Source organism: Lepus europaeus, chromosome 16, assembly GCF_033115175.1.
Source record: "Lepus europaeus isolate LE1 chromosome 16, mLepTim1.pri, whole genome shotgun sequence".
Lineage (NCBI taxonomy): Eukaryota > Metazoa > Chordata > Mammalia > Lagomorpha > Leporidae > Lepus > Lepus europaeus.
Window position 1 is genome coordinate 56,820,953 of NC_084842.1, and position 12,526 is coordinate 56,833,478.

The 12,526-nt window shown below is 43.0% G+C and overlaps 1 protein-coding gene across 6 annotated transcripts in view; it reads right to left on the bottom strand.

Moving 5' to 3' along the window:
• Positions 1-12,526, bottom strand: part of LIMCH1 (LIM and calponin homology domains 1) — a 346,004-nt gene that overhangs the window by 75,881 nt on the left and 257,597 nt on the right. For all 6 annotated transcript variants that reach the window (XM_062213687.1, XM_062213685.1, XM_062213686.1 and 3 more), the window contains exon 8: positions 8,777-9,029. In XM_062213687.1, coding sequence (XP_062069671.1) covers positions 8,777-9,029 — 253 coding nt within the window. The remainder of the gene's footprint in view (positions 1-8,776; positions 9,030-12,526) is intronic.

Consider the following 12,526-nt stretch of genomic DNA (forward strand, 5'->3'; position numbering starts at 1 on the left):
ATCTGTTGACTACTTTAGTCCAGAGTTACAGCATAGTTAGGGTGGGCTGGAAAGCCTTGATTTTCTTCAGTAGAAACCAGCAATACTAAAATTCGCTTTGCTTTTCAGAGCTCCAACCAGCATCAGAAGGACAGGATCCTAAATGGCTCTGAAAGTGACAACGAAAATTCTTCCCGTCAAATTGGGAAGAAGTAGAAAACTCTTTGTTGCTGTTCTTTTTTCTTTAGCATATGAGTAATGCGCCCAGCAGGTACTCAGATCTGTTTGTGACTGACAGGGCAGAACACTGAGCCACCAAGAAACTGATCTCCGGGGGAAAATGAATGCATCTAGCCACGTGACAGCACACCCAGAATGTGGACTGGATCGCAAACTGTGAGGAAGGGCTTTCTGCAGGGTTGAGTTAACCTGACGCATCTGGAAGAGCTTAAGAGCATTCGCAGAGTGGACCCAAGGCATAAAAGCTCATCTTGCCCTGCACCCCGCCATCCCCACATGACTTCCCACCTTCCAGCACTGCTTCTCGGGTATATGATAGGTGGCCAGTAAATCGTGGTGAGAAATTTTGCTGGAATGGATTTGAAATGATTACTATGGGCCATTTTCAAAGGGATCGTGACGGCTCCTTTGAAACTTAAGAACTTTAAATTCCTGGAGACACGGAGTTTAATAGTGGATCATAAGGCAGTAAGTCTTAGAACCTCTTCCACTTTATTTTGTTTTTGCTTTTGCTCTGGGATGGAAGAAGCCTGCAATCTTTGTGCCTACGTGACATACAAACAAACTGCCACCCCTCTACTTATGTATAAGACCAGCCTTGCTTCTAGTTATAATGAATTTGAAACCTTTTGTCATCATTTATTATCTTCTTGAATAATACCTTGGCTTCTACAGAAAGTTTGTCAACTTTGATCTGCTTTCTAAGAGAGGCTTAAGAAAAAAGTTCTTTATCCCACAAAGGACAAACTCATCTCAGAAATGAAGACAGGAGGAATTAGCCTGGCTGACAGCAGAAGAGCAGTGGAACGCCATGTAAAAGAACACATTGATGATGACATGAAGATTGCAAATGGTTATTAAGCACATACTCTGTGCTAGAATTCTTGTACCCTAACACCAACTCTGCAAGCTCAGAGTCCTTATCATCCCCATTTTGGCAAGTGGAAACTGAGACATGGTTAAGACATGTACTTGGCCGGCGCCGCAGCTCACTAGGCTAATCCTCTGGCTGCGGCGCCAGCACCCCAGGTTCTAGTCCCAGTCGGGGCGCCGAATTCTGTCCCGGTTGCTCCTCTTCCAGTCCTGTTCTCTGCTGTGGCCCAGGAAGGCAGTGGAGGATGGCCCAAGTGCTTAGGCCCTGCACCCACATGGGAGACCCGGAGGAAACACCTGGCTCCTGGCTTCGGATTGGTGCAATGTGCCGGCCGTAGTGGCCACTTGGGGGGTGAACCAACAGAAGGAAGACCTTTCTCTCTGTCTCTCTCTCTCTGTCTAACTCTGCCTGTCCAAAAAACAAAACAAAACAAACAAACAAACAAACAAAAAAACAAACCACATGTACTTGAGGTTGAAGAGCTGGGGCTTATATTAAAATTCAAGCCCATGGGGCCGGTGCTGTGGTGTGGTAGATTAAGCCTTTGCCTACAGCATTGGCATCCCATATGGGCCCTGGTTTGTGTCTCAAATGCTCCTCTTCCAATCCAGTTCTATGCTACTGTGCCTGGGACAGTAGTGGAAGATGGTTCAAGTACTTGGGCCCCTGCACCCACATGGGAGAAGCTGGAAGAAGCTCCTGGCTCCTGGCTTTCGGATTGGCTCAGCACCAGCCATTGGGACATTTGTAGAGTGGAGCAGAGGATAGAAAACCACTCTCTTTCTCTCCCTCTCATTGTATGTAACTCTGCCTCTCAAATTAAAAAAAAAAAAAAAAAAAAAAAATTCAAACCCAGGCAGTCTGGCTTCAGAGGCCCTACCCTGTGACAGTGAAGAGACCAATGCCCTACTCATTAAACAAGAACAAGGCCAGGAACGGTTTTGAAAGTACAGCATCATACAGAAAATAATGCATTATCATTACTGTGAGAACAGGAGCCAGAGAAGCGAGTTGGTTACTAAATAAGGGGCTCTTGAGAGCTGTGCTTAGAATGGAGGTGTGATTTGCATTGCTGGTTATAGACAGCAGTGATGATGGCAGAATGCTAAGTAGCCATTCCCTACAGTATCTGCACAATCCTGTATGGTTCGCAAGCCCTTTCAAGTTCCTACCCCAGTGTGGGGGCACACAGCCCACAGACCCTAGTATACCACTGTGGGGTCAGATTCTCAGCTTCAACCTTGCAAGTCCAAGAGCAGCACTAGTCCTGGGCTTCAACCCATGCAGAATTCTTCAGAATAAAATACATACATTTATGCAAATGGCCCTGCCAATTTTCGATGCCAAACTGAGCAGAGAAAATCTGGTACCTTATGTATCACGTGAACCCAGCCTGGCTACAAATTCCCGTCTGTTTCGTTTTAGGCTCAGTGCCCAGTATGGCAGGACTCCTTTCAAATGATCTCAATTTAGATATGTGGACTTAATAAAAGCGGGTTAAAGAAAGCTTTCCGTATCACTGGCCACTTAAAGACACGCCCTGCCCACTTGAAAAATTGTCACAATGAGTGATTTTTTTTTTTTTTCTAATTGCTTGAATCTTGCAAATCCAGAGCTTCAAGGCAGGCTTATAGAGGGTTTAAAATAATAATACAAATTCTGGGTTGTCACTGTTGACTATGAAATAAATAATATAGGTATGAGGGGTCTGTCAAAGTTTATGGAAAACATGTTCTTACAAAAATTATGCATGGATTTCAAAACATTTTGAAATTGACTTATTTTTCAATGCCATCTTTCCCTGAACATTCTGGGGTGCCCTCATAAAGTGTAGGTTTGTGTTTACAGGTGTATGGCTACCAAATATACAAATGGCTTTTCTTGATTTCCTTGAAGGACCTCCAGTGCCGTTCATTATGAAACTGGTGTATTTGATTTGATGTTCCAGTAACTACAGCTCCCTGAGCAGCTTGTACATGCCAGGTGTACTAACTTTCATGACAACACTGCCAGATAGGAATAATGACGGCTGCTATGCAGAGGAAAAAAACAGGATCTTTAGTTCAAGTTATCTGAACTTAGAGAACTTAATGTAAATAAACGCAGTAGGTAGACACAGGCTATCCGGCTTCAGGTTCCTGGTGAGATTGTAACTTTTCTTTCATTTGGGTCATGTAAAGGAGAGTTGCTTCTGTAGGAAGCACGGGCTCACTTTTTGGGAGCAACATAGCCCGAGGTGAGATGAGAAACGCCATGACCTGTGACTGACCTAGCAACCCTGACCAGCCTCATCTCAAACAAATAAGGGAGCTGGTGTTGTGGCCCAGTGGGTTAAGTTGCCTCCTATAATGCTGGTATCTCTATACTGAACTCCAGTTCAAGTCCTGGTTGCTCTACTCCAATCTAACTCCCTGCTAATGCACCTGAGAAAGCGGTTGAAGATGGTTCAAGTGCTTGGGACCCTGCCACACACATGGGAGACCTGGATGGAGTTCCTAGCTCCTGGCTTTAGCCTAGTCCAGGTCTGGCCATTGCAGCCATTTGGGGAGTGAACAAGTAGGAGAAAGATCTCTCCCTCTCTCCTTCTCTCACTGTCACACCACCTGTCAAAAAATAAAATAATTAAAAAAAAAAAAAAAAACAAACCCCAAACCAGGTTAAGGTTGTCATGGTAGAAGAAATTACGGACCCACAGCAGGGCAGGAGAGAGAAAAGCTCTTGTCTCCAGGTTTTGAAGGCTCGCATATTTCAGAGTGAATGAGATCAGGAAGAGCTGCCATTGTCTTTCCCTCTCTTTCACCTGGCAACAGAGGCAGCCAGCTCAGGCCGGCAGCCTGCTGGTTCTATTGAAAGAAACTGGGCTCTCCAGAAAAGCCACTTAGTCTTCCTGGGAATGTCACTGGTCCCCGCTCACCTCCGGGCAGGGCAGCTGCATCCAGCAACACACAGGTCGGGTCATGCAAGCCACGCGCCTGCCTGTCCCCAGGACCCGCTGATCCGCGCAGCAGCGGTCAGGAGCCGGTTCCGGTGAGGACGGATGTGAGCGGGCTCCACGCCTGGCGCCTGCTGGACCTGCTCTTCCTCTAAACTCTCTAAAATGTCTATTGTTCCTCGGAGACTTTTTGTCCTTCTGTAATTAATTACTATGTGGTTGAGAAGATTCACAGACTAGCAGGAAATACTGAAACATATGAAAACAATTAGAAACGAAGTCCAATCACGTGAAACCTATAATTCAGTGCAAAAAAAAAAAAAAAAAGTTTACTTCTCCAATGGGAAACACCGAGTAAGAGAACTCAAATCTCCATGGCATTTTAATTCAGGGGAAGTGAATCTTGTTTCTTATTTTATCCTCTTAAAAACCAGGATCTTGGCTTTTTTTTTTTTTTTTTTTGGCAGAGTCTTATATTTGAGGGGGTAATTAAGTTAGCAAAATCATAAAATACAAGTGAAAGTATTTTATACACTTCTTTACTTCATTAGAAACTCTAATAAATACCAAACTCTACACATTTATTAAGAAGTTCTACTTCTTGTCTCTCGATGCTAAGTCACCTCCCAATATATTGCTTGACAGGAAGCTTGGGACTTCTGGGTTTCTAACCTTCCATAAAAATGGAATTAACAGGCATCTTTGCTGCTTTTTGTATATTGTACTAAAAATCGGCCAAGGAGGTGTTTGAGAATACTTGTACTTGGGAAATAAGCAAAAACAAAACAAAACCATCGGCAGAAGTAAAGCTTTGTTCTTTGTCTATATGTTACACCCCTCCCGATGCCTCCCCACTCTCATTCATCCCTGCAAATACATAACTCTCCCAGCTGAGAAATGGGCCACAAGAAGTATCCTGGGCCTCTCGCTGGGTTCAAAGATGTGATGGCCAGAATTCATCTGGATGTTAAAGAGAGCAGGCAGAGGTTAAAATGATTTGAGCGACTGCTGCATATGTCAGTGATTTATATTATCTCCAGACATCAAGAATCCTTTTCTTCTTCAGGACAGGCATTTCGTTCTACTTAAGGCACTTTCTGCCACTTAAAAGCAGGATCTTGAATGTGGATAAACTTATAATGACTTCCAACTCTGTCGTGGCTTGCAAAAAGTAAGCGACAAAGATCTCGTTATGCCAGGCTGGTGGTGTGGTATGCATGGAACCTTTACGAGTGAACCAGCAGCTGAAAATTGTGTCTGACAAATGAATTTGGGGCGTCTGGGGCAGCTGTGTTGCGTTGCTTTTCAGAGTATGCATAATTGTCTTAAATCCAATTTTAAATCAGAAGATTAGAAGTGTGATGGCATTAACTGACCTGCAGAATTCCACTAAATTAAAACTAACAGGAGTAAAATAGGTAAAAATGAAACCAGAGAACAGGAAATATGGGTGAGAGAAGAAAATGACCAGATCAGTATAATAAAAATCAACCAAAATTACATTTTTAAGTTAACCATGATTCTACATGTGTACACCACTTGGGAGTTGTCATAAAAGACAAAAAAATAAAAATTACAAAATTACAAAAACTAAAAAATTTTTTTAAATATTAAAAAAAAAAAAACTTCCCATTTGCTGTAGTGGCCTGGTAGCCTCATGGAATGCCCAGTCTTTGCCCAGTTTCTTCTTTTCTGCTCCATCTCCATGATGCCTGTGTCAACTAGGTTAATGCAGCCCCCCACTCCCTTTCTTCGTGGCACATTCAGAGACGATGGTATCCTTGGCAAACTCTGGCTTTACAGATGTGATAAAAAACGAAGGTCTGGGTGGCAAAGATAGGGAAGGGTAAAATCTTGGGCAAGTTCATACCCTGATCTACTCTGCTGTGTCCTGGGCTTAAAGACAGAAGCAGGGCAAGTCTGAAAAGAGGTATGTGACATTCTCAACATCGGCCTCTGTCTCTGGTACAAACGGATGCTCATGGAATGCAGGAAAAGTATGTGTGTGACAAGGTCTCAGAGTCGAAATGTAAGGCTTTCTAGATGACTGTTGCTCTTAAGTTTCTACAACATCACTCTCCATTCTTTCAGAAGCCCAAGAGTGGCTGCTTATAACACAAACACAATTGTAGGTTAGAACTTTCTAGAAGCCCATACATGTTCAGGATAGGCATGACTCTGTGGGATACCACAGACAGAGAAAATGTATATTATTGGGTTTTTATCAACACAAAGCTACTCTAGGGTTAAATCCACATAAGTTAATATTGGGTATTTCCATTAAGGACTGAACCACAGAAACAACCACATTTGGAGTTGTGCACAGGAATGGAAAATGTTAGTTAACGGCAGATGTGCTGCTGGGGTCAGAAAGCTGGAACCTGGCTCCCAGGTCAGTGCTGATGACCAGTCGCTTGCTGGTCCTGAGTCTCCTCTTCTGAGAAACAAGCACATCACCGACCTCTTAAATAGCACCGCAAGTGACAAAGGAGTTCAACCGTCAAACTGATGAATGTCCATCTGCCAACTAAATTGGGTCTGCACTACCACTTGTTCAGATTGTTGTGATTATTATGTAAAAACATTAACCAAAACATTGAAGAAATACAGTTTTTGGTGGCTTTGACCCCTGAAGGCCTCCATCTCAGAGGGGATATGAAGCCATCAGGGGTGTGCACTAGGGCCTTAGTCACAATTGAGAGAAGTAACGACTACATGCTTAATTTTTGAATCAACATGTTTTGGAAATAAGGAGTCAAATAAATTCAATCCTACTTGCTTCTTCCTTGGGACAAAGAAGATAAATGCATTTTTCGCAAGGCAGCTACTCTTTCCACAGACAGCGTTCCTCATTTCCAAGAAACTGACAGTTTTCTAGGGATGTGTACAGAAAGATATGAGCCATTTAGGAGTAGTGTGAAAATGAACAAGCCATAAACAATAGAAAAATACAAAGTTACTGCTGGGTAAATCCTGCAGCCCACAAATGACTGACCACAAGCACATGAGGAGGACAAAATCTGACCAAGCAGCAAGGAAGTCACACTTCACCTCGGTTTAAAATAACCAAGTACTTAGCAGAGACATGCCCAAAGGCAGACCGCTGTCTATTTCTATTTGCTCAGAGTAGGGAATGTGATGCAATGGGCCAAGCAGGAAATGGGAAAGCCAGCTGAAAACTCCGACTCACTAGACAGATTGCAAACTCCCAAGGCATGCAGAGAGGCAGCCAGGCCAGCCCTCAGCCTGCAGAGCTAACCTGGCAAAACGCTGTGCTGCTGGCATGACCTTGATTCCTGCTTGCTCTAGCCTTCTGCGCTTTTGAACTTCGGCAGCATCTTTTTCTTCTGACCTGGCCGTGGGTGTCACCGTAGTCCCCTCTGAAGGAGGCTGCCCCTTACCACTGCCGTTGGGTAATTCTAACCCAGCATCGGAAGGATTTCCACCTGCATCCATCTGGCCGGTTGGGTCCTCTTCACCCAGAGACCCCACTTCACTTCCCTCTTCCTCTATTGTTTCAGGATAGCTAGTGAGTTGAACAGTATGGCTTACCAAACCAAGAGACTGGATTGGGGAGCTGACCAGTGCTATCTCCCAACCACTCTGATATTACTTTTTACTTAAAAAAATACAAGTCATAGCAAGCAGTCTGATCCTGGTAATGTGAAGAAAATTAAACATAGCCATTTATGAGGTAATACATTGCATCATACTCTCAATACGGGTTAACAACCGTTCCAAACTTAATTTTGAAAGCAAACATCTTTACTGTTGGAAAGGTAAAATTCATTAGTCTTGTTCAATAGTTAAACCTTTCAATAAAAATTCATTCATTGAAAAAAAAATCATACATAATAAAGATGGACTACCGTACAGTTTCTTTTAGTATAAGGTCCTTGAAGGCAAGGGACTTTGTCTAGTATTGGGTCCCCAATGCCTACGAGGCAGCACCTAGTGGATGACCAATAAGTACTTGCTGAATAAATGAATAAATAAATATAAAAACATAATTAGAGACTAAGGAAAAACACTGTTTGTTTCTCTGAAGTAGGGTGGGAACTCCAGCCCACAGGCTGTACAAGGCCTGCGACATCATTTGGTCTGACCTTGCCAAGGCAGCTGCTGGTGAGGCTTGATAGTCAAATAAATCTACAGCAGATTAATTTTTAAGTTGATCATTTTGTATGTCCCACAAATGATGTTATAAATATCCAAATGGCCCTTGGCAGAGTCAAGATTGACCACCCCTGCTTTAAAAAGATGAGAAATCCAGTGTATCTTCCACTGAATGTGACTGTTTCTACACGAGATTGTGCAGCACATTCCAATGCGCTGGTCTATACCTGAGCTTGTATCTAGATAAACTTGCAACTTGATCAAAGAAGTCTTTTTGCATAAAGATACAAGACTTTCTACACTTGATGTAACAAGACTAGTAGTCAGGCACTCTCCATAGAAAAGACATGCATGACAGATCTATTCTTCATGTCCTGTCAATAGAACTGGTTTCAAACATCTGCTTGTTAGACAAGTGTTTGTTGAATATCGACTGTGTGCTAGACATTTTGCTAGGTGCTTTCAGGAAGCTGATATTTTATCATGACAAGTTTTCTCCAACGATTTGTCCTGCCAGCTTCTCTTTCTAATCTTCCATCCAAGTTCAGATTATGACTTAACCCCACTCATATCCAGGAGCTATAGTTCCAAGACCACTCACACTCCCGCTGGGAGCAGCACAGATCAGGCCTTACCTGAAGGGCCTCTCACCACCCAGCGGGGAGGTGGCAGTACTCCAGCTCTTCCTGTACTCCTCCCGCTCAGCCTTCTTCTTTCTCAGAGGAGCGGGGACATAGGCCGTCTGATTGCTCTTGTTGGGGAGGTACTGGTTAAAAGGCACTGCTGATTTCGGCTCACCATGGGAAGTCCGTCGTGCAGACATGTCATCTTTCTTCACATCTGGTAGCTTCCGATGTGGCAAGTCGGACTCAGAGTCACTTCCTCTCCCTGGGGAAGAGAAGAAGGGTGCTGGGCTAGCAGGGAAATTCCCAATGTCAAGTATGCAGTATTGAGGACGTGGTTAAACCTGTGGGTCTCAGAGATTTCCCCCCTTAAATGATTCAGTTAGCAAATCTAAAGTATCAGTCTAAATCAGTCCCTACTCAGACAAAAGCTCTCAATTCTAATCAGGAAAAAACTAAAAAATAAAAATAAATGCACAATTAAAACAGAAAATAGAGGTAAGCCCAACTGTATCTAGGAATTACAATGGGCCATACATTTGCGGTAGTACTACATGCCTGCTGAGATTCTGCAACTCTCACTAAATTAACTACTGTAGTTATCTTTCTTCTTCTTCTTCTTCTTCTTCTTCTTCTTCTTTTTTTTTAATTTGACAGGTAGAGTTAGACAGTGAGAGAGAGAGACAGATAAAAAGATCCTTCTGTTGGTTCATCCGAATATGGCCACTATGGCCGGCGCTGTGCCTATCTGAAGCCAGGAGCCAGGTGCTTCTTCCTGGTCTCCCATGTGGGTGCAGGGGCCCAAGCACTTGGGCTATCCTCCACTGCTTTCCCAGGCCACAGCAGAGAGCTGGACTGGAAGAGGAGCAACCGGGACTAGAACTCGGCGCCCATATGGGATGCCGCAGGTGGAGGATTAGCCAAGTGAGCCACGGCGCCAGCCCCATAACTACTGTAGTTTTCACTGAGTATCTGCTGCACATTGCACTCTGCTAGAATTTCTAACAAATAAGAATTATCTAGGATTTTCACTTCGCGGTATCTTTAACCAACCTATGAAATACGTTGAGAATTTATGTTAGAATCAAGGAGCACAGACATGTAAGAACAGGGATTCAGGAAAGTGGCTGATTCGTATTATACAAAGGGTTTGCCTTCCAGGAAGTGGTTTCAGATATAATAAATGCATATTCCTATGATGGGAGTCTGGTTCCACTTGCTGGGGACAATGGCTTATTCCTGTGGGCCCTATGCCCTAGGATCTTGTCTTTTTTCTACCTTGTATTTTTAGAATAAGGGCTTTAAAGAATGCACATTGCCTTTGCACATGTGGACATCCTCAGATTATCAAATTTATGTTAGGCTTAAAGAGTGCTTTGGACAATGCAAAAGAATTCAATGTTACTAACAATGACCTTTTGTTGAGGAATAGCCCCAATAATTATATTGTATTCTTGTTTCCCAAGTCCCATTCATCAGGTTTCTAAGATCTATTAGAATGATGCTATTGTTAAAACTGAACACTTTGGCATAGATATCCACCATTTTAAAGTTGGCTGATTGCTGTTAAGCAATGAGAGCTTTACAAACAAGATCAATCAACTCTGTTGATAACACAATATACCTATTTACAAGTATATACCTATATACCTATTTACAAGTAAGAAAAGAGACTTGAACTAAGAAAAAAGAGGTGGCAGCCTGGCAGAGGGGGCCATGCCTGGGAATTAAGCTAGTTACACTTCATTTTGAGTCCCCTATAGGTTAGCTATTTCACTTTGCATATTATGTTTCACCAGCTGAAACCTCAGTTTACCAACCTGTAAAATGAGGATAGTAATGCCCCTACTTCACAGGGCTGTTGGGAGAATCAGACTCATGTAAAAACTACTAGTACAGGACTTGACACAGAATAACTTTAATAAATGCTGACTACTCATTCTGTCAGTTGGAAATGAGCTGTGCTCTTGTGGGCTGGGTCTCTGGCACACTTGACTGTCCTTTTCTATAAAATAGAAACGTGGTGATTTTCCCTGTAGATGAAATGATATAATGCATTTAAAAGTTAAAAGCATTGACCATAAACAAGTTGTTCATTGTTGTGGATGAAACGTTCAGTTTATGAATTATTCATGCCACTCGCTTTCAGTAGTCCTTGGGAAGCTTTGGCCACTCTATGACTTGTTACTAATTGATTCAGTACTTAGCTCCCTTCCCACCCCAAGTCTTTTTTTAAGTGTATCTGTAACAGCTCTAAAACATTTACAGTCCCCTGTAAGTGGCATTATATGCAAATACTATCTATTATCCCCATTTTATTAAAGGTTGGGAAGCAGCAACTCCCTGAGGTTGAAGGGGCCTTTTCTCTATGGCTGGCTAGTGACTGCCCTGGACTCCTGTTTCTTTCTTTCTTTTTTTTTAAAGATAAATTCACAAGTTCTTTTATTTAGTCATTTAAGATTTATTTATTTATTTGAAAGGCAGAGATACAGAGAGAGAGAGAGAGAGAGAGAGAGAGAGAGATTGAGATTGATTGATTTTCCATCTGCTGCTTCACTCCTCAAATGGCTGAAATGGCTGAGGCTGGGCCAGACTGAAGCCAGGAGTGTCTTCTGGGTCTCCCACATGCAGGCAGGGGCCCAAGTATTCGGGCCATCTTCTGCTGCTTTCCCAGGTTCATTAGCAGGGAGCTGGCTCAGAAATGGAATAGCCGGGATTAGAACTGGCACCCATATGGGATGCCGGCATTGCAGGTGCAGGCTTAACCCTCTATGACACAGCAAGGGCCCTGAGACTCCAATTTCTGTTTTTCCAATACCCAGCCAGAGTTCTTGCCTCTCTGACAGATTTCTCTTGGGATGCTTCGTGCCCTAAGGGCAGCACTATGCTTTGTTGAGTATACAAACAGAAGAAAAACGATTCTTCTATCAACTGTGAAAGCTTAGGAATACAATAGTTTTGTCTGAGGTCGCTCAATGCTCAGCCCATAATCTATAAACTTTATTTGTGTAAATATATAAAACACAGAGGTCTTCAAGAAGTTCATGGAAATGTGTATTATAAAAAACTGCATGGATTTCAGTGCTTTTGCATCAAAATTACCTTATCTTTTAATTCTACTTTTGATTAACTTTCTGAAATATCCTCCTATATTACCTATAATGTATTAACTGAAAGTTTCAAAGTATGCTGTTTAATACCTAAGAAGGGAACTTTCCTCTCTCTTTTTTTTAAGATTTTATTTATTGGGCTGGCGCTGTGGTGTAGCAGATTAATGCCCTGGCCTGAAGCCCCGGCAACCCATATGGGTACCAGTTTGAGACCCAGCTGCTCCACTTCTGATCCAGCTCTCTGCAATGGCCTGGGAAAACAGTAGAAGATAGCCCAAGTCCTTGGGCCCCTGCACCCGCGTGGGAGACCTGGAAGAAGCTCCTGGCTCCTGGCTTTGGATTGGCCTAGCTCTGGCCATTGCGGCCAATTGGGGAATAAACCATCAGATGGAAGACCTCTCTCTCTCTTTGCCTCTCCTTTCTCTGTGTAACTCTGACTTTTGAGATGTAGAGTTACAGACAGAGAGAGGGAAAGACAGAGAGAAACGTCCTCCACCTGCTGGTTCACTCCCCAAATCATTCGTTGATGAATGTCTTAAACAGACATTTGAAGAAACGTTAACTTACAAATATCTCAGGGCAATGTGGCTCGATTGTAGGAAGTATAGCTTATGGACTTAGTATCCAGGGCCTAATTTCAGCCCCCGTAGCT